The sequence below is a fragment of the Microcaecilia unicolor genome, chromosome 7 (genome assembly GCF_901765095.1).
Source record: "Microcaecilia unicolor chromosome 7, aMicUni1.1, whole genome shotgun sequence".
NCBI classification, from domain to species: Eukaryota; Metazoa; Chordata; class Amphibia; order Gymnophiona; family Siphonopidae; genus Microcaecilia; species Microcaecilia unicolor.
Genome location: NC_044037.1, coordinates 277,843,374 through 277,866,379, shown reverse-complemented (window position 1 = coordinate 277,866,379; position 23,006 = coordinate 277,843,374). Strand labels below are relative to the sequence as shown.

The window sequence follows — 23,006 nt, the reverse complement described above, 5'->3', positions numbered from 1 at the left end:
GGCCTGGATTGGCCGCTGTCGGAGACAGGATGCTGGGCTTGATGGACCCTTGGTCTTTTCCCAGTATGGCGGTGCTTATGTGCTTAGATTTTTATGAAAGGCAATATAGCAAATATTTTCATAACCATAAACATACCTCCTGGCTTCCTTCTGGTTAATATGGGAAACAAGTATTCAATTACTGCCTGAATCAAGGGATTGAGAAGCTGGTGTTAGTTAATGTCCTCTGTTCTGGCATGTTTTAACAAAGTTCTTTTCAGAAATTACTTAACAGAGACTTGGAGGGTTTTTAAGAGTCATTACCCAACATAATTTAGTGCTTCTCTTGTCACTTTCTTATCATTTGGCTAACACATCTCCTTCACCTGTTCCCATTCACACGACCACTGTAATGTAATCTGTGGTTCACTTTTGTCTGCAGGCAAGGTCATCTTTTGCTCTGACTTTTTGTTTGGACCTGAGGGACTGTTAGCTCCAGAAAGTTAGTCCATGAAATGTAATGTTAGGTCATTGATCCAAGTTTTTATTGACCTTTCTTTCTGCGCATTGAATTAGACTAAGAGCAACTATACTGCAATGTGTGTGACCTGTATGTGCCTGTGTTCACTGAAAACAATACAGGCTATTCAGAATTATCCCGTAATTGTATTTCTTTGGATTTAGTTCACGTCTTTTCAGTAGTAGCTCAAGGTGAGTTACCTTCAGGTGCAGCAGGTATTTTTTGTCCCTGTAGGGCTCACAGTCTAACTTTGTACGTGAGGCGGTAGAGAATTAAGTGATTTGCTCAAGATCACAAGAAGCAGCAGTAGGATTTGAATTGGGCGTCTCTGGTTGTCTCTAATCACTAGGTTACTCCCCCACTCCATTACTTCTTGTGTGTCACTAAACTGGGTTATTTCACAAAACAAATTCATATCCCTATATTGATCAATATCAAACTGTATTATGAGGGGCCTGAACCGTGTATATGATTATGATAACGTAAGTGGGTTTAAGGCACAGATCTTCAACAGTCAAGCCAAAGCGTAAAGTAGAGCGAGACTCTTTTGGGCTGTGCATCAAGTGTACACCTAGAGCTGTTCCCTATCACAGGCTTGGTAACTCAGTAGTAAGTATAATCCTCTTGTAACCCAGTTCCAATACAAAAGGAGTGGTTACTGCCAGGCTGCAGTTAGTTACCTTGTACACAGGAGTATTAACTTAAGTTCAGCCTTCAACAGAGAAGAAAGGACCTAGCAGTTCACATTGTTCGACTGAGAACATTCCTACCTTGGCCACTCTTCTGGTTCCTTGTCCTTAATTCTTGGAGGTCTACCCTGAAGGGCTGTTCCTTCTTGCTCTGGGCCTGGTTTTTATTTCCCCCCTAGCTGGACCACATTCTCCTGGTTAAGCAGTCTAGATCCACAGTAGAACTCTCTTAAGGTATCTCTGTGAGGGAGTGTACTTAAGGGGACCCGGGTTTATTTTAGCCTATTATTTATTATCCTTACAATTTACGGATAAAAGAATTGTCTTCATTCAGGGGTCCTTTTACCAAGCTGTGGGAAAAAGGGCCCTGTCCAAGTGGTGAGGGCCCTTTTTCCCGTGCGCCAGGGCCCTTTTTACCGCAGCGGGTAAAAAGCCCCCAGACACACATGGCCATGCGGTAACAGAACTCTTATCACGTGGCCATGCGACGGGGAGCACTTACCGCCACCCATTGAGGTGGCGATAAGAGCTCCCACGCTAACCCAGCAGTAACCAGGCAGCACATGGTGATGCCCGGTTACTGCCACAAAAGCCATTTCCGGTGGTTTTCTCTTTTTTCCCCGGAAATGGCATGCGCTCGGGGCGGGGCTACCCAGAAGAGCAAGTGGTAAGCCCGTGTTGGGCTTACCACCACTCTGTAAAAGGGCCCCTCAGATTTTTTCAACACTATGCACAATTTAAAGTGATTACTATAAAGAATAGTAAAAAAATTAATAGGTTAAAACTTGAGATAGATCAGGTACACTGTTCTAGTCCCTGCTTCTGTCACGTGTGTAGGGGAGCCACACATTTTTGATATTATAGAATCTGTGGTTGCTGTTTTTTGTTGTACAGGATGTAAAAATAAGGAGCATGGTCAGATCTTCAAGGAACTGTTGCAGACACCAAACTTTCGAATCACAGTGGTAGACGACTGCGATACAGTGGAAATCTGTGGCGCCTTGAAGGTTAGTGATCACAGGATAATTTGTTGGGTTTATTATGTGTATAAGCAGTGCATCAGAGCAGTGGCATAGCAGGGGGGGGCTGCCACCCGGGGCGTGGCGGTTCGCCGTTGCACCCCCCCCCCGGGTGCAGCACGATGACACCCCCCCCCCCCCGACAACCAGCTCCCGCACCCTACCTTTAAAAAGAATACCGGAAGTCGCGCCTGCCCTGCACATACAAGAAATGTGGACCGTCGGCTCTTCTCTCACTCTGTCTGTCCCGCCCTTGCGGAAATAGGAAGTTGCGGCAGCGGAGGGCGGGACAGACAGAGCGAGGGAAGAGCCGACGGTCCACATTTCATGTACGTGCAGGGCAGGCGGACTCCCGATATTCTTTTTAAAGGTGGGGGGGTGTCGATTTGCCGAGGGGGGGAGCTGGCAGGGAGCACCCCCCCCCCCCCGAGCTGACACCCGGGGCGGACCGCCCCTCCCGCCCCCCCCCCCCCCCCTTGCTAAGCCACTGCATCAGAGCTTTCTCCTTTCTGTACAGGAAGCAATGTTGTTTTGTTCAGTTGTTTAATAAAGACTTCATGCAAATTAAAAAAAAAAAAAAAAGACCAGTCATGGGTTTCAGTGGGTGAGATTCTTAGGGCCAAGCTTTACTTTGGTACTTGCATTTCTTAAGGTGATATGGTTAACAGCATGGCTGATGTCACTAATGGAGCCCACACAGGAAAGCTTCTCCAGCTTAGTAAATACCAGAAACTTCTGAGTTGCTTCACTGTGCGTCCACACTGCTCTCATGCAGAACCGCATCAGTCTTTTTTATTCAGCCTGAGTAGAATACAATTCCTTTGGCAGGTGGGTGGGTATGAGAGAATTTGCATCCTACTGTCCACGAAGAATACCTACAAAAAGTAAGTAACTTGATTTTCTCTGCGGACCAACAGGATAGCAAATCTTCACAGCCTTCAACAGAAAAAAAGGAAAACAATGAACAAGGTGCTGCAATAAGCAGACACAGACATATGGTTGGTGGCAACCAGCCTTTTTACTGTTTTTCTTGAATTCACCAGTAACGGGTCTAGGGTGGATGAAGTTGGATTCTAATCCCCAAAGAGATTCTGGAGGACTGACAGGCCAAACCAATTGTCGTACCAGGAGCCCTTTTCTAAAGGATTGAGCTGTGAATATATGAATAGATGTCTATGTAACAGCCATTGAGGCTCCATCAACAATACCAGAGCTCTGACATCATGAGCTGTGACATGATCCTCAAGTCTGTTTGGGCATAAGTGAAGGAAATATAGAGGCATATTTTCAAAGCACTTTGGGAGGCTAAGTTCCATAGGTTTCTATGGAACTTTGGGAGGCTAAGTGCTTTGAAAATGAGCTTGTGAAGTGACGTCATCAGATCGCATGGACGCTTGAGAGTGAAGCTCCCGCGATCCCACGGAGAAAACGAGCGATAAACCGGAGTTCACAGGGGCTGGAAAGTCAAAAAACAGCTAGGGGAGTACCCAAAAAGCAGAGCAATAGCACTATATGAGCGCAGCTCGAAAATCGGCGGACCTCTCGCGATTTGCTTTCTCCGGTGGTGCGGTAGCGGCTAAAAACAAAATGGCGGAGGTTCGGAAACCGAGAGACTCGGTAAACGGAGAAAAATCCAAACTCTCAGAGCAACCGGTGGAACAGCCGAAAGATAAGTTATCTGATGAGGGAGAGTCTCCAAATATACAAACCTGGCTGCAAGATATTAGCGCGGACCTGAAAGCCCTACGGGCCGAAGTGGCGACGCTGGGAACTGACTTACGAGGAGAGATACGGGAGTTGGGCTCGCGTCTTGAGGATACAGAGTCCCAGGTAGAAGTCCATAGCGAAACGCTGGGAGCACTGGATCACCAGATTTCGGAGATGCAGGGTGAGCAACAACAACTACTGGACAAACTTGAGGACTTAGAAAATAGGGGCCGCCGCAGCAATCTGAGATTTCGCGGTATCCCGGAAACCCCTACTTATCAAAATTGTGAACAAGTAATCCAAAAAGTAGTTTGTGAACTGTTATCGGCAAGCGGAGAAGTTATGGAACCGGAATCGGTGCATTTAGACCGAGTACACAGGGAACTAGGTACTGGGCGCAATAATACACCTAAGGACATTATTGCTTGTTTTTCCAACTACAAGTTAAAGGAAAAGGTGTTGAATACGGCGCGCCAGACCCAGGAATTTAAGTGGGACTCATATGCTGTTGAAATATATCAAGACTTGGCAGCAGCTACTCTCAGACGCAGAGGAGAACTAAAGCCCTTCACCAGACACCTGAGAGACCTTAAAATACAATACAGATGGAAACATCCGTTTGCACTAGTCTTTTACAAAGATGGGAAACAACACCAAATAAGATCAATTTCTGAGGCCCGAGTGATTTGCCCGGAGGCTGTGGAACCAGAAGCCCGGACAGAGGCAGACCCGAACAGAAAGATCAACCAACGCTCTCTCCCACCAAAATGGCAGAGAGTAGGAAAAGGCCATAAAAGGCTACAACGTCAACGATCTACTACACAGATTACATGAACTAACTAAAATTCAGGTGGTGAGACTGTTACTTTTATCACAAATAGTGTTAATGTTGGTTTCAGATACTGCACATGTTAAGCAACTCTCCAGCCTTGAACGCAAGGTAGTTTGAGATATATGTTACTTAAGGGATACGTGGGAAGCAGAAACGCGGTTCCTTCCTCACACTTAAACACTTACTGGTATATACAGGGGTGTTCTGTAAGAAATTGGGGTTGATGTGGGAGGGGGGAGGGGTTTATATGTGGGAGAAGGGGATGGGAGGGAAGGGAATTGGTATGAAGCAAGATGGCCATAAGCAGAGGGATGATGTCCAGTGTGTAAGCAGGGGCTTAAAATGGCACCTAAAACATTAAGTACTAATGGGAGACATTAAGTGTATGCTACTCAATGTACGAGGGCTAAATGTGCCTAGGAAGTGGCAATTGCTGTTTAGAGAGATGCAGAGGCTCAAAATAGATATAGGTCTGGTACAGGAGACTCATCTTAAAGCCCGATATGAATATCTGTGCAAACATAAGCAATATCCTTCTATATACTTTGCTTCTAGTATTGACAACACGAAAAGTAAAGGAGTGCTGATAGCATTCCACGGGTCTAAACCCTGGGAGGTCAAGAAGGTGGTTAAAGATAAGGGGGGGAGGTATTTGTTAATTGTTTTTGCACTGGCAGGCAGAGTATATACTTTGATAAATGTATATGGTCCCAACACAAACCAAGGAGATTTCTTTGCAGAGCTAGATAAGGTACTCACGAGAAATATCGAAGGGTCCCTACTGATAGGAGGGGATTTTAATCTTACCCTTAATCCAACATTAGACAATACCTCTACTGACACAAACTATGCCAGACAAGATAGGCGGAAATTCCATGACTTTATAACACGCTGGCAATTAATAGACTACTGGAGACGCGAGAACCCTACACAGCGTTCTTACACTCACTTTTCAGCAGTACACCACTCCTCCTCCAGAATTGATATGTGGCTAGGTGATACCTCAATGTTGAATATAGTGGGGGACCATCTTATTAATCCATGCACTTGGTCGGATCATTCCACAGTGCTTTTACAGCTTAAGGGACAGGGACATGTCAGACGGCAACATAATTGGCGCTTAGATGACGCCTTGCTGACTGACCCCAATATTGTTAACCAATTGGAGCAACACATTAAAGATTATATTTTTTTCAACGACAACGGGGAGGTGTCCCCTACTACTGTCTGGGAAGGGTTTAAAGCAGTGGTGCGAGGTCACCTGATAGCCCTGCGGTCTCAGGCATGGAAGATACGCTGTGCCAAGGAGACTGAGCTACGCCAGCAGTTAGTACAGACGGAGACGCTTATGCAACAGGAGACTGTTCAGAACCTCTCGAGCATTAGGCTGCGGGAGACAGACCTCCGCAACCAATTGCACGAATTAGAATTAGCAGATGTGGCAGAAAAACTACTAAGAGCGCGCCAATCGCACTTTGAATTTGGCAATAAGCCTAGCAGGCTCTTGGCCCACAAACTAAAACAACAGGTTAGCAGGAATCTGATAGGGGGTATACGAGACGCGGGGGGAACTGTGCATTCTGACCCTGAATTTCTTGAATTGGCGTTCAGGGAATATTACATGGAGCTATATAGATCAGAATCTGAAGGTGGGATGGAAGAGGTTACAAATTTTCTGGCAGGCATTGAGCTACCTAGGCTCCCTGAGGTCCTAGACAACACCCTAGGGGCCCTTATTATGTTAGAAGAGGTGGAGCAGACGATTAAAGGTTTATCCCCTAATAAGGCCCCGGGTCCTGACGGATATACGAACAAATTCTATAAAATGTTTGGGAAATTAATAGCCCCCCTTTTAGTCAAGGTTTTCAATTCGACAGATGAGACTACGGGTCTGCCACCGACATGGAACTTGGCGACAATCACGGTCCTGCCTAAACCGGGCAAGGATCCTCAACTATGCAGCTCATACAGGCCTATTTCACTATTAGGAGTAGACTATAAGATATTTTCAAAAATTATGGCCACTAGACTGCAGAAATATCTCCCACTGCTCATACATGAAGACCAGGCTGGGTTTGTACAACATCACCAGACCTTCGATAATATAAGGCGTACTTTGCAAGTGTTACAAGGGGCACAAATAACTAAAACCCCGCTATGTATATTATCCCTAGACGCAGAAAAAGCTTTTGATCGGGTCAGTTGGCCATTTCTCTTTGCGATTCTGGAGAAGGCTGGTATAGGAGGGCGATTTGCAGAGTGGCTGCAAATAATATATAAGACCCCAACAGCAGCGGTACGGATAAACGGGACTTTAACTCGCCCCTTTTCCCTTTATAGAGGTACTAGACAAGGATGTGCGCTATCCCCCTTGCTGTTTGCTCTGGTGATGGAGCCGCTGGCAGCCAGGATTAGAGCAAACTTGAACATACAGGGCCTAAAGGGAGGGGGGATTGAAACCAAAATACTCCTGTTTGCGGATGACATCCTATTAATCCTTAAGGATCCCCTGACAGCTTTTCCAACTATTGGGGAAGAAATCTTAGCCTATGGGGCAGTATCAGGATTTAAAATTAACTTCAATAAATCAGAGGCACTTGATATACATCTACCCAGTGTGCAGTTAGAGTTGCTGAAGGCACAGTTCCCATATAAATGGGCTCGTAAATACATTAGATACCTAGGGGTTAATATACCTCGTCAATTAGAAGATATTTTTGACACCAATTTTCCTCATAAAATGCGAGAGATCTCTCAGGAACTGGAGAGGTGGGAGGGCTTGACCCTGTCATGGGCGGGCAGGGTTAATGCCATTAAGATGATAGTTCTCCCAAAGCTGTTATACTTGTTTATGGCCTTACCTATTGCCATACCAGATACCTTTTTCAGGGGCTTACAGGGTAGAGTGTTCTCGTTTATCTGGAGGAGGAGGCCACCACGGGTTAGACGAGAGGTGATGTACCAATTTAGAGACAGAGGAGGGATGGGGGTCCCTTCCTTCTATACATACTATATAGCTGCACACCTGCGAATTTTGGCTATCTGGCTGAGGGACGCAGGAAAAATTTGGACATGTATAGAACAGAGCTGGCTGGAACCCTATCCGCTCAGAGCAGTACCATGGTTGCCAAAGCACACACTCAGAGAGCTTACCAAAAGGAGTCCCCCAATTCTCCAGTGGCCATTACAAACTTGGTGTAAGATACGGGAGCAATTTTTCCCAGAGCGGAAATACTTTAAACACTCATTTCTTAGATTTGCCCCCCAGTTTGGACCAGGAGTAGTGGATTTGGCATATAGAGACTGGGAGGACATGGGTCTTTGCGAATTGGGGCAGATGTGTGAGGAAGGTCAGGTTCCTTCCTTCCAAGACCTATGTCAGGAGCATGAGCTTTCCCCTCTGCAAGCTTTTCAGTATTACCAGGCACGAGACTTTATACGTCGCAGAGCCTTGGAGGAGCTTAATCTAACAGAAACACAACTGGAGAAGGGATTGATGGGTGGTGGAGGAAGGGGGGGTATTTCCAGAATATACAAAGCGTTGTTGGCCCGCACCCACCCGGTAGAATTCTACACACAAAGATGGGAGCGAGCAATGGAGAACACATATGAGCCATTACAATGGGTTAGAGCGTTTAGGTCCCTGCTTAGAGTGTCAATATCCAGTGCAATGGTAGAAAATGGACACAAGATATTATATAGTTGGTATTATACGCCCAGCCGCTTGTTCAAGATATACCACTCGGGATCAGCTCTATGTTGGCGGGACTGTGGTGAGGTAGGGGATATGCAGCACATATGGTGGTCATGTGTACATGCCCGCCGATACTGGGAAAAAATTGTGGACTTTGTGCATTTGGTAACTGCTACAAAATACCAGCTGAAAATAGACTATTGTCTCCTACATTTTCGCCCGCCAGAGGCCAAAAAACATATCCACCAATTTGCTACGCAGGTATTTGTCGCTGGCAAGCTGGTGCTGGCGGCATCATGGAAGCGACCTCGGCTACCAGAATTACCGGCCGTGTTGGAAAAACTGAAACACATCCAACTGATGTCGAAGCTCACTGCACTACGCAATGGACACATAATACAACATCAGAGAATATGGGACTTGTATAATACCTGGTCATCTGCTAACGCAAGCCAATAAAGACACATAATACTTAGCTCAAGAGGGGAAGGGGGAGGGGAGGGTGGGAGAGTCAGGGGACCTGGGACATGGTTAATACTTATTGTTAATAATTATAGCAGTTAAGCTTTCAGAAGAGTTATTCAGTTACAAGTACCTGTTGATGACATTTGTTTGATGGTAATGACTCTGTATGGCAATGAAAAATGACTAAATAAAAATAAAACTGAAAAAAAAAAAAAAAAAAAAAAAAAGAAAATGAGCTTGCAAGTCTGCTAGCCAGTTAGACAGTGTCCAGCCAATATTCAGTGCTAGGCCATGTCTGAGCATTGGCAGTGAATATTCGGATCTAATTACAGTGGTGCTGGCTGCCAGAGCTCATTTGGGTCCCAGCCAGTAATCAGCAGGGGCCCGCATAAGACGGTTATATGGGCCTCGGCTGAGCTGGACCCACATAAAAGAGTAAAGTGCCCTGTGCTCCTCCTGATCCACTCCCCCCCTACAAGGCTAGAACCCCTCGCCTACCCCCCATCCCCCACAAGGCTGGACTCCCACCTCCTATCCCAATGAGTCATTCTGATCAATTACTGTGTGTCCCTATCCTGGAACAGAACTGAGGTGCTTTCTTGTCCCAAACAGTGGCAAAAAGATCTATTGTGAGAGTGCCCCACTCTCAAAATGTCCTTTGAGCCACCTCCTCCTCCAAGGTCCACTCGCGTAGCTGTAGTGTAAAAATCAGCTTGTCTGCCAGGGAGTTTTTTTCCCCTGCAAGGTAAGTGTCCCTCAGAGTCATCCTGTCATTTCTATATCCTGACAGTCTCCAAATATAGGAGGTGTGTCCCTGGCCAACTGATCTTTTAAAGCGTTTAGAGCATTCCAAACTGCTCTCAATTCCAGTTAATTTATCTGGTGAAACGTCTCATAGGAAGTCCACAATCCCTGTGCGTGAAACCCATCTACGTGGCCTCTCCAGCCCAATTTGGACACATCTGTGGAGGAGTGGCCTAGTGGTTAGGGTGGTGGACTTTGGTCCTGGGGAACTGAGGAACTGAGTTCGATTCCCACTTCAGGCACAGGCAGCTCCTTGTGACTCTGGGCAAGTCACTTAACCCTCCATTGCCCCATGTAAGCCGCATTGAGCCTGCCATGAGTGGGAAAGCGCAGGGTACAAATGTAACAAAAATAAAATAGATACTATTGGAGATTCTACATGGAATGTTGCTACTATTGGAGATTCTACATGGAATGTTGCTATTCCACTAGCAGCATTCCATGTAGAAGGCTGCGCAGGCTTCTGTTTCTGTGAGTCTGACGACCTGCACGTACGTGCAGGACGTCAGACTTGCAGAAGCCTGCGCGGCCACATTGGTGATCTGCAAGGGCTGACTTCTACATGGAATGTTGCTAGTGGAATAGCAACATTAACATTCCATGTAGAATCTCAAATAGTAGCAACAGTGGAGGAGTGGCCTAGTGGTTAGGGTGGTGGACTTTGGTCCTGAGGAACTGAGTTTGATTCCCACTTCAGGCACAGGCAGCTCCTTGTGACTCTGGGCAAGTCACTTAACCCTCCATTGCCCCATGTAAGCTGCATTGAGCCTGCCATGAGTGGGAAAGCACAGGGTACAAATGTAACAAAACAAACAAACAATATTGTTTGATATTGTGGAATTTGGAAGTGGAATGCTCTTTGCCAACCTGGATTATACTGCCCACCAGGACAGGGTCCCAGAGGGATTTTGTGGCAGACTGATTGGCCTGTGAAGCCGTGTAGCCCAACATACTCAACATAATCCATGCTGATGTCTGCTGACTCCCATGGATCTCTACCACTATGCACACTAGATTAGTGATCCTTTATTTGAGTTGTGTCTAGCAGAGCTCCTTTGAATTCCAGTTTTGGTGGCAGGTTTAGTCGGGACTTGGGGTGGTTTGTGATGTACCCTAGTAACTCCAGCACCCGGATGGTTTTGTGCACTGATCCTTCTCCCTCTTCCCAAGATGTGCTCTTTACCAGCCAATTATCCAAATAGGAAGCATGTGCACCCCGGTCTGCTGCTACTATTAGAAGGCAGTTTGTGAATACCCAAGGAGCTGATGCAAGGCCAAAAGGCAGTATGCAGTACTGGTAATGGTGTTTTCCTCTGCGATACTTCCTGTGACTGGGATGTATCTCTGTGTGAGTGTAAGCATCATTTAAGTCCACAGAACATAACCAGTCTCCTCTTTGAACAAAGAGAATTAGGGTACCCAGGGAGACCATCCTGAACTTTTTTTTTTTTGTTGTTACATTTGTACCCCGCGCTTTCCCACTCATGGCAGGCTCAATGCGGCTTACATGGGGCAGTGGAGGGTTAAGTGACTTGCCCAGAGCTGCCTGTGCCTGAAGTGGGAATCAAACTCAGTTCCTCAGGACCAAAGTCCACCACCATAACCACTAGGCCACTCCTCCACTTCTCTTTCTAAATACTTGTTCACAATATCCTTTGGTCTAGGATGGGATGGAATCCCTCCATCTTTGTGTTCAGGAAATACTTGGAGTAAAACCCCTTCCTTCTTTACCCTGATAGAATGGGTTTGACCACACTGGCTTCTAAGAGAGAAGAAAGCTCCTTGGCAACTAGTTCCTAATGCTGAGAACCTGACCACAAAGGAAGTTTTTTGAATAGGTGCAAATGTTATCCTAGTTGGACGATCTTTAGAACCCACTGATTAGAGGTTTTAAAGGGTCAGTGGCTTGCTAAACGAAATATAGCTTCTCTGCTATTGGCAGGTTGTCCAGTACGGATTGGTTATATTCAATGGCGGTAGTCAAAATCCCACCCCTGGTTTTGACTGGGGAGCTGACTGGGTCTTTTGGGCCTTCTGGGATGAGAGCAAGATCCCTGTCATGTCTGGGAAAAGGGGGAGGGAGGTAATCATCAGTTGGCGTGCACTGGACGGTTACCACACGGGTAACTCGTGAGCTCTTACCACTAAATCAGTGGGTGGTGTTAGGGGCTCAGGCCGTAAATAGATGTGCGCTGGTTTTAATTTTGCCGCATGTCCATTTCCCAGCCCAAACCCCTTCCCCCTTTTTTCCAGACACAGTGGAGAAATGGTCCAGCGTGCATCCAATACATGCGCCCACACTACCGTAGACCACTTTTTAGCACGCCTTTGTAAAAGGGCCCTTTTCTTTATTGTAAAAAAAACCCCACCCTTGGCGCTGCCAGCTTCGCTGCTGTTTACGGTACTTGGAAAATCACGGAAGTTCCAGTAACTTGGAAAATAAGGTCCATCAAACATATAAACGGCGAGTGACCGACTCACTCGCAAATGCGCAGTAGAGACTTCCCTCTCTGTCCCGCCCCCGCGTCAATACGTGATGACAAGGGCGGGACAGAGAGGGAAACTGCGCCGCCGAGGTTGATACCGCTCCCCCCCCCACCCGCCCACCCGAGGTCGCCGCTACCATTACCCCCCCCCCCCCCCGGCCCGGGCCCTCTCTCTGCTACTAAACTTACACATCCATTCGCCGGAACGCAGCACGTACATTAGCTGAGCTGCCGTCGGCCTTCCTTCCCTGCCTGTGTCCCGCCCTCGCTGACGTTACATCACAGGAGGGCGGGACACAGGCAGAGAAGGAAGGGCCGACGGCAGCTCAGCTGATGTGCGTGCTGCGTTCCGGCGAATGGATCTGTAAGTTTAGTAGCGGAGAGAGAGAGGGCCCAGGCCGGGTAGAGGGATTGCGGCGACTCCGGGGGGGGGGGGAAACGGTAGCGGTGGCGACCTCGTGGGGAGGGAGGGAGAGGGGGAAGGAGGAAGGAAGGAAAACCCCAATACCAGCCCGTTTTTACGGGCTCAACTGCTAGTTAAACATATAAACGGCAAGTGACCGACTCACCTGCAAATGTGCAGTACAGACTTCCCTCTCTGTCCCGCCCTCGTGTCAACTTGATGACATCAGAGGGCGGAACAGAGAGGGAAACGGAGTCGGAGTCACTGTCGGACGCTGCCGCCTGGAAATGGACATCGCGCGCACCAACCTCCACCCTCCCCCCCCCCATCCCCGCCGCCGCTCCTGCCCTCTTCCGCATCGGGCCCCCTGCACTGACCTGACAGCGCCTCTCACCTCCGTGTGGAAGCGCTGCAGGCAGCAGCAGAGCGGGGCCTGGCACGGAGGGGGGAGGGAGCGGCGGCAAGGAGGGTAGCTGGAAATCTCGCCCATTTTTACGGGCTTAACGGCTAGTTAGGAATATATTTCAGCCTTTAACCATGAGTTACAAAGTCCAGAGTATTAAGCCACTGAGATATGCGCTCTTGTTCCAGTGGTGTCAGCTTCTCGGTGCATTTGGGTTACTGCTCTCATTGCAATATGTTTCAGGGTTAAACTAATGCCTGGAGAACCCAGTCCTCAGGATACATTCAGCCAGTCTGATTGTCAGGATTTCCATGATGAATATACATGAAACAGATCTGCTTCCAATCTCATGCATATTCATTGTGGATATGCTGAAAACCAGACTGGCTGGGTCCCAAGGACTGGTTTGAGAACCCCTGTAATAGACGAAGAGGGAAGGAGATATGTACAAGCAATCCAGGGGCTTACCCTCACAATTTGATGTCCAGTTCTAGAGTGACTCAGTATGAGCATAACACAGTTAAAACCTGCCTGCTCTTTTTCATTTCTCTTGCTGTGTTTCTCCTCTGGGGTTTAGAACATTGTAGCGGTGGGAGCTGGATTCTGCGATGGCCTTGGCTTTGGGGACAACACAAAGGCAGCAGTCATTCGCCTTGGCCTCATGGAGATGGTGGCCTTTGCAAAGCTATTCTGCAAGGGACCAGTAGCCACAGGCACCTTTCTGGAGAGCTGCGGAGTCGCTGACCTAATCACCACATGCTATGGGGGCCGGAACAGGAAAGTTTCAGAAGCCTTCGTCAAAACTGGAAAAGTAGGTGTTTAGAAAGATGATGATCATGTACAGGAAATGTCTACCTTAGGTTGCAGTTCAAAGAAGAGATTTGGGGTAATTTTTAGAATGAAGCAAAGCTGGATTTTTTCTAGAAGCCCCCTCCTTTCCTGTGGATCATAATCATAAGTTTTCATTGTAAACTGCTTTATGTTTCAACTTTTTTTAATTGATGATTCCATAGCTTATACATAGCCTTGAAATGTAACAATTAACAAATCAATGAACACAACATTCTTTTGCGAATTTAACAATAACTTGTGTCACCAATATTTTGTTTTTGTTCCTTTTTCTCCCCTCATTCCCACAAACTGCAAGTGTTTGCTTACTTTGTCAAAATGAACAGGAAATAGTCTTAATCAAAATAACATATTAATTTCACTAACATCACATGGAATGCTATAATTATTACGGTACCCTATCTGAAGTTTCCTATCCCTCTCCCCTCCCTCCCCCCTTACTTGTTTTGCCACACTCCTTTTTTTCCCCCCTACCTTCATGGTTTTCGCTCTTTTGATTCCTCTCCAAACACCTTTCCACTCTGCTACTGTGGGATAATACAAAGCCAACCTATTGTTGGAACCCCTTCTACATCGTCTTGTAAACCGCTTTAAAACTTTAATTTATTTTGTCATATCAAATCAGTAAATCAAAAGTGTATTTTGGATCCATTTAGACTGCCTATATTTCCATAAGGTATTGCAGATCCTACATGATTTCACTTTCCTACTAATGCTCTGTACTCATTCCATGCTGTCTCGAATTCTGATACCATTTTTTGCCCTCACCTCCTTTACAGGGAGGCTGTTCTATGCCTATACCTCCATTTCAACAGAGATTTTGCAGTCTTTCCCCTTTCAACCTCTACTATAAATCATTTCTATAGCGCTACCAGTCGTACGCAGCGCTTCATACCATGCATCCTTGCTCCAGCAGTTTCTTTCCAAATTCTCACCTCGCATACTTGACACCTCTGAAAAATTTGAATGTATATCTTATCTTCCTGCTCTACACCTTTCTGTGTTTAGTCCTTAAGTCTTTCCTCATGGGGATTATAATATGGATTCTTCACCCTGTAATTCTATAAATTTTCATGCACAACTTTATTCTCAGTGTACGAATTTGCACGCACAAGTTATAGAATACTGTCGGTTATGCACATGGCTTGATCGATTAACGAGCTGCTAATTGGCAGTAACCAATTGGCTATAATTTGTGTTAATTGGTGCTAATTGGCACTAATTAGCAGTAATGCATGTAACTGCCTTAGGTTAGTATTCTGTAAACTGATGTGCAAAATCCAAAGTGTTGTAACTGCAAGAGGGTGTTGACTGGGGAGGGGCATGGGTGGACCAGGGGCATGCCCAGCACTTGCATGCACAGGTTATAGAATTTTAGCAGTTACACATCAGTTAGGCGTGAGCAGTTACCAGCTATTGAGCTACCGTAAGTTCTCGCACCTAAGGCATCATCCCAGTGCCTAACTTAAGGTGATCTGTAGAGAATTACTCTCAGTGTTGTGGTAGCTCTGCTTTGGACTGTGCCCTTTTTTTTTTTTTTTTTTATATCTTTGGCAACATGGCTTCCACATATTGCTTGGATTAATAAAGTTTGTTCAGAGGTTGCGATCCAAAAGAGGAAGAGCTCTGGAAAAATACCACAATTTACCCCTCGTACTTCATTGTTACCTAAAAATTGGCCCATCTCTAGATCTAATACCGATTATGTATGTAGTTAAAATGTAGAACTTTGTCTTTGACCTTTTGTGCAAAGTACATTCTTTGACTTCCCAGTGCTACATACTGAACAAGGCAAATAATGTAGACATGTTGAATTGTGATAAGAAATCTGCCAAAAGATGGAGAACTCAAGATGCCCCACAGTAAAAGTAACAGTATAACAAAAAAATGGGAGAGCGACCAAGGATACCAAAGGCTGGAAGATGTATGTTGGTAAAAAAGTTTATTGAAGTACGAAGACTTTTTTACCAACATACATCTTCCAGTCTTTGGTATCCTTGGTCGCTCTCCCATTTTTTTGTTGTACTGACATGTTGAATTGTCAATATGATGGAACAACATCAGATAGGAACAGTAGACGTCACTCTGCAAGAACTTCTTAGTGAGTGGAGGGGAAGAAAAACACTGTGATCAAAGGAGACGTGAAATAAAGCCATCTACTGGTTTGGCCATTGATGGGCACCTTTCCACCTTAGATATTTGAAAGTTGTGTGAGAATAAAGGGAGATTTTGCTATTGTTGAAGGATCTAGAGGATAGCGTCAGCCATATTTTGTATTTCTTGTACTATTTTTATTGCATTTACTTTCTGAAGGCACAGAATAAGTGAGCAACATCTTTGTACCATAGCACAGGATATAACTATGTGTTGGTTGTCTAACTGAACTCTTCTGTTAAAATGGGTTCTTGATTTGTGTGTGCAGTTTGTTTTATGCTATTACCAGTAATTGTTTCACATTTCTCAGTCTATTGAGGAACTGGAGAACGAGATGTTAAATGGACAAAAGCTCCAAGGCCCTCAGGCTTCAGCAGAAGTTTATAAGATTCTGAAGCAGAAAAACATGGTGGATAAGTAAGTAGCTGGTTTTTTCAGACTAGACTTCTTCTTCTGTTCTGCTACAGCATTTTCCAAAGGAACCTTGAAAGTGTCTCTGGAGAACCAAGCTCAGTGTAGAGTGGAGGAGTAACCTAATGGGTAGAGCAGCAGGCTAAGAACCAGGGAAGCCTGCCTCATTCCACTGCTGCTCCTTTTGACCTTGGGCAAGTCACTTTACCCTTCGTTGCTTTAGTTAGAAACTTAGGGCCCCTTTTACTAAGGCGCGCTAGCAGATTTAAGAGCATGCTAAAAATGAGCATGCGCTAAACGCTAAGACACCCATAGAAATATAATGAGTGTCTTAGCGTTTAGCACGTTCTAAATCCACTAGCACATCTAAGTAGAAGGAGCCTTTAGATTGTAAACCATTTAGTGATAGGGAAGTACCTATGGTACCTGAATGCAACTCACCTTGAGCTACAACTGAAAAAGCTATTGCACGTGATATAGAGCACCATTTTAGAAAGGGCGTCCAACTCAAAATATGGACATCCATTTCTCATGTAGTTTAGAACAGAATCTGCCGACCTTTCTGCCTGTTCTAAAATACACGAAGGACATCCAAGTGCTGGCTACGTCTAGCGTGAATGAAATGTTGAAACTATGAATGGGACAAAAGAAGGGACATAGACGTCTTTGTGGCAGCAGAGGAATGTCCATATTATAAAACGACCACATAGATAGCCATGTGGAGGACTAGCGTAATGGTTAGAGCAGCCAGCTGACAACCTTCAGGGAGCCAAAGGACATTGGTTCATATCCCTCTGCTGCTGTTTATAATTTTCTTTTCCTTTTCTTTTTCTTTCTAATTGTGAACCCTCCATGGACAGAAAAATACCTACTATTATTTCCCTTAGTCTATCCAATAGAGATTTGGTCAGTCGGAGCAGATTTCTGTAACCTGGACATGCCAAGCACCAGGTCTAAATACTGATGTCCATCTTTTTGGACATGGACGTCTCTTCCCTTTCTGCATTTGGAGTTGGACATCAATCTCTTGGCCCCTCCCTAGTCCCACCCAAAACATGCTCAGACCACGCCATATTGCCATGTGGACATACTGCAATTTTAGACGTTCATGTCCTAGCTTTATAAAATTGGGATTTAGACATCCATGCAATATGGATGACTGAACACTGGTTTTCAGACGTCCAAAACATGAAGAGAGCTTCTAAAATTAGCACCATAATGTATTAATTGCCTGTAACCCCATACCTGCTATCTCCCAAATTCTATAAATGGCACTTAGTAACATAGTAACATAGTAGATGACGGCAGAAAAAGACCTGCACGGTCCATCCAGTCTGCCCAACAAGATAACTCATATTTGCTGCTTTTTGTGTATACCCTACTTTGATTTGTACCTGTGCTCTTCAGGGCACAAACCGTATAAGTCTGCCCAGCGCTATCCCCGCCTCCCAATCACCAGCCCCACCTCCCAACCACCGGCTCTGGCACAGGCACAGACCGTATAAGTCTGCCCAGCACTATCCTCACCTCCCCACCACCAGCCCTGCCTCCCAACCACCGGCTCTGGCACAGACCGTACAAGTCTGTCCAGCACTATCCCCGCCTCCCAACCACCAGTCCCGCTTCCCACCACCGGCTCTGGCACAGACCGTATAAGTCTGCCCAGCCCTATCCCCGCCTCCCAACCACCAGCCCCGCCTCCCGATCTTGACTAAGCTCCTGAGGATCCATTCCTTCGGCACAGGATTCCTTTATGCTTATCCCACGCATGTTTGAATTATGCATGCAAATTTGGGCGCACACCTAATTTGGACATGCAATCTATGTTGCTGCGTACGTCTAGTAGTGCTATAGGAATGATAAGTAGTAGTAGTAGTAGTAGTAACATAGTAGATGACGGCAGAAAAAGACCTGCACGGTCCATCCAGTCTGCCCAACAAGATAGGAGGATAATTTTCAAAGGCATTTACCTGGGTAAATAGAGGGTAATTCTATAACAATGTGCCTATATGTATTTATGAACAGGTCGATATAGTAGTAGTAATTGAATAATGAGCCAATTAGTGCCAATAATTGGGTGCTAATGATCAATTATTGGCATTAATTGGCCTTAATTGAAATTTACACATGCATTTTTAGTCGTGTGGATCTGGCTGCAAAGAATCAACACAGCCATGGGAGGGTCATGGGTAAATCAGGGGTGTTCCTAGAATTTAGGCATGCTGTTATAGAATACGGGAGATTAATGCTTAATTTAGACATAGGTGTAAATCCTCGTGTCTAAAGTTAGGCATCAATTCTGGCACTAAGCGTATTCTATAAACTGCACCTAACTTTCAGTTCCATATAGAGAATAGCACTGAGGGGTCCTTTTACTAAGTCGCAGTAAAAAGTGGCCTGCAGTAATGTGAGCGTATCTTTTGAGCACACGCTGTACCATTTTTTACCACGTCCAGGAAAAGGGCCTCTTTTTAAGGGGCTGGAAAATGGACGTGCGCTAAAATTGAAACCAGTGTGTGTCCATTTTTGGTCCGAGACCTCACTGCCATCCATTCATGTAGCGGTAAGGTCTCACGTGCTACCCGCATGGTAAGCATGCAGAGTGCGCCAACTGCTGTTTACCACCAGGTAACAGCCCTTTTCTACCGTTGGATTCAGCGCGGGCCAAATTCAGAATTACTGCCCGGCTCACTTGCTAGCCAGGCGGTAGTGCCAATTTGGCGCCCGCTGGACATGCATAGGCCCTTACATAGCTTAGTAAAAAGGCCCCTTCGTGCGTTATTTTTCGGCTCTATTTATAGAATTTGGTCCTATGTGATCATTCTTAGCATGCTCTGCTACCTGTCTACCTCACCTGGTTCTGCAGTCCTTTGGAATGCAGCAATTGCCACACTCAGCAGCTGTGTTCCCTCTCCTCCATCCATGTCTAGCAACCCTCCTCTCCCCTGCCCTCCCCTCCATCCACCCATGTCCAGCAACCCTCCTGTCCCCCCTCCCCTCCATCCACCCATGTCCAGCAACTCTCCTCTCCCCTGCCCTCCCTTCATCCATATCCAGCAACTCTCCTCTCCCCTGCCCCCCTCCATACCCAGCGATTCTCTTCTCTCCCCTGCCTCCCCTCCAGCCATCCATACCCAGCGATTCTCTGCTCTCCCCTGATTACCTCCGTCGAAGCGGCCGCGTTATTGAAAGCCCTGCCTGTCTCTAGCCTTCCCTTCGAGTTCGTTCCCTCAGAGTCCCGCCCTCGTGGAAAGAGGAAATGATGTCAGAAGGCGGGACTCTGAGGGAACGAACTCACGAAGGCAAGGCTAGAGACAGGCAGGGCTGTCAATGACGTGGCTGCTTCGACAGAGGCAATAAAAATGATTTAACCCCCCCCCCCCCCCAGGGCGGTGCAGGCAAATGAGGGCAGTGGTGGGAGGTGAGGTAAATGGGGTAAGCATGGCTTGTGGCGCCCTCCTGCCATGCTTACCTCGTTTACCGGAGCCGGCTTGCCGTGCTGAACAACTGGCTCGCAAGATCTTTAAAAAATTAACAACCAGCTCTTGCAAGCCGGCTCCAGCATACCACTGAGTTAACCGGAGCATGCACTTAACCGTTGTGACCCAAAGAAGCTTGACATCTGATAAACATATGTACAGTACTGTTTATTAATCGTACAGTATACAGTCTCCGTTAACTGACATTATACAGTCTCCGTTAACTGACGTTAGGCTTACTTGAAGTAATCAGTCATAGTCCTTTGTACACTATTGTGTCTGTGAGTTCCATAAACTATGTCTGCCAGATAGTAAAAACTGTCATAGCACTGACATCCAGTGGCCTCCACATAGGCCTGCACGGTGTTGAGACTTTCCAGCGCGCTTGCAAAACTGACAGGAGGTTGTTGAATTTTGTCAGCATGTGCCTCGCTGCTCATTTCATCATCTGTTTCATCATCAGCCGTTGCCTGCGTGTAGGCGCATATCTCGACATTAGTGCTGTCATCAGCTGTTTGTAGATCATAACAGCTACGTGGTGATGAAACTGCTCTTCAGTAACACCGGCTGGGATGTCAATAGCCTGTTCATCTGACGCGTTTGAAACAGCTGCATCTATTTCGTCCCTCTCCACATCCTTAACAAAGCTTGCACAATTATCACAAAGCAACAAAATCTGTCGCTTTTGTGCCCACATTCTAGTGTCTAACTTCTTTAGTCACTACTTCCAAATTTCCCCAGTCATCCATGAATTTGCATTAGCCTCGTATGACACAGGAAGTCGCTTAACATTCTGGAAGCAACGGGGCTGTTTGCTCTTTCCATTGACAAGTGGTTCCAACTTCTCACTCCCATCCATATTGCAGCAAAGGAGGATCGTCAGTCGGTCCTTCGATGTTTTACTTCCTGTAGTTTTGGCTTGTTTGAATGCAAGTGTTCCATCAGGAATCGCTCGCCAGTAGAGAGCGTTTTCGTCGGCATTGAAAATATCATGAGCTGCAAACTCGTTCAAGATGGAAGGAAGAACTGAAACAACCCAATTTTCAGCACCAAAGTCATCAGCGTCTTGTTTTTCACCATGCTGTTTCTTGAATTTTATGTTGTTCCTCTCCTTCCATCTTTCCAATCATCCAACAGTGGCTTTGAATTCAGTTAGTCCAAGACTTTCAGCTTGCTGATTAGCTTTCTCCATAAGCAGTGGACCACTGACAGGAAACTGCTCCTGACTTGAGAAAACCACCGAAGAAGAGCATCTTCTAGCTCCTCAGCTTTTCCCGCCCGTTTTCATTTCCTGTGTGGATTTGTATTGTTTTGCCAGTCTTCCAGATGCTGATCTTTCTGCTTCAAAATACGTGAAATTTGACTGGGATTGACACCATATTCTTTAGCAATAGATGCTTGACTTTGTTTGTTTTCTAATTTTTTAAGAACTTCTATTCGTTCAGCCAGTGTTAAAGTCTTACAGTTGCGCGATGACGACGAAGACGACAACTCCAGTACAATCTAACAACATTCTTTTGCTTATTCTGCATGTGGCAGTTAACCAATGAGATTTCCAATTTATTGCCCCTTTGTCACATGCCAGTCGGCTTCCATATTCCGTGCGTGCGCTTATGCAGAGTCTTTCCTGCAGAGGAGTGGTCTTAAACAATGCATATAAGCGAATCTTGCACCTATCAGTGGTGCGCTAAACCGAAGTTTGTCCCCATAGAAATTGATGGCGCCAAAAACGGGACCGAAATGCGGCATGCAGTTAAACAGAGCATGCGCTTATCCGACGTGCACTTAAATGGAGTGCACTGTACATAAATAGATAAATACAAAGTGCAGCTCGTGGAGAGAGGGGGCACAATTCCCCCCCCCTCCCCACACACACACACACACTCCCAAACTAGGCTTCAACCTAATTCAGCCCCTCAAAATGACACACTGATTACAATTTATAACAGATTACTACTCTATCTATGAAAAGTTATTCCGTTACTATACATTCTCTGTGTACATTCATATGCTGTTCTAACCACCTTGTTTCATACGATGTTAAAAAAAAAAAAAGCACTGCCAGGACTTTATTTTTTATATATGTACCCCGCGCTTTCCCACTCATGGCAGGCTCAATGCGGCTTACATATTATATACAGGTACTTATTTGTACCTGGGGCAATGGAGGGTTAAGTGACTTGCCCAGAGTCACAAAGAGCTGCCTGTGCCTGCAGTGGGAATCGAACCCAGTTCCCCAGGACCAAAGTCCACCACCCTAACCACTAGGCCACTCCTCCACTGTTGCTACTATTTGAGATTCTACATGGAATGTTGCTATTCCAACATTCCATGTAGAAGTCGGCCCTTGCAGATCACCAATGTGGCCGCGCAGGCTTCTGCTTCTGTGAGTCTGACGTCCTGCACATAGGACTCACAGAAACAGAAGCCTGCGCAGCCTTCTACATGGAATGTTGCTAGTGGAATAGCAACATTCCCTGTAGAATCTCCAATAGTATCTATTTTATTTTTGTTACATTTGTACCCTGCGCTTTCCCACTCATGGCAGGCTCAATGCAGCTTAGGTACTTATTTGTACCTGGGGCAATGGAGGGTTAAGTGACTTGCCCAGAGTCACAGGGAGCTGCAGTGGGAATCAATCTCAGTTCCCCAGGACCAAAGTCCACCACTCTAACCACTAGGCCACTCCTCCACTCCCATACCAATGGGGTAATAAGACTGGTAAATTGCTGGCTTCTTTATTGAAGCAGAGGTCAGCAAAAATGGGACCCGATATAAGAAAGAAGCTACAGGCTAGGGAGGGTGGGAAATGTCCGGGGGGAAAAGTCCTTGGTTGAAATTGTCCCCGTAAATGGGAATTGGCACAGGGGAATTGGTGGGTGGGAACTCGCCTGATACCATTATGAATGATTCCAAGATAAATTCATAGTTTATTTTTTTTTTCTGTTGTCTTCTCTATTAAAGTTTTGAAATTTGCATTCTTCATGCATCTGTCTCCATGGCTTACTGTCTTGTGAGACTGAGTCATCACTATCACTCCTTGGCTTGTTGCCAGGCCTTCCAGTACTCTATAGCTTTAGAGCTGACACGTTACCCAGTTCCAGGAGGTAGA

General features: G+C 46.0%; 1 protein-coding gene across 1 annotated transcript in view; it reads left to right on the top strand.

Moving 5' to 3' along the window:
• The window catches only part of LOC115474513 (glycerol-3-phosphate dehydrogenase 1-like protein), a 53,541-nt gene that overhangs the window by 27,442 nt on the left and 3,093 nt on the right, over window positions 1-23,006 (top strand). Inside the window, exons 5-7 of the mRNA XM_030210004.1 lie at window positions 2,083-2,195; window positions 13,579-13,812; window positions 16,315-16,421. Of these exons, the coding sequence (XP_030065864.1) occupies window positions 2,083-2,195; window positions 13,579-13,812; window positions 16,315-16,421 (454 nt within the window). The remainder of the gene's footprint in view (window positions 1-2,082; window positions 2,196-13,578; window positions 13,813-16,314; window positions 16,422-23,006) is intronic.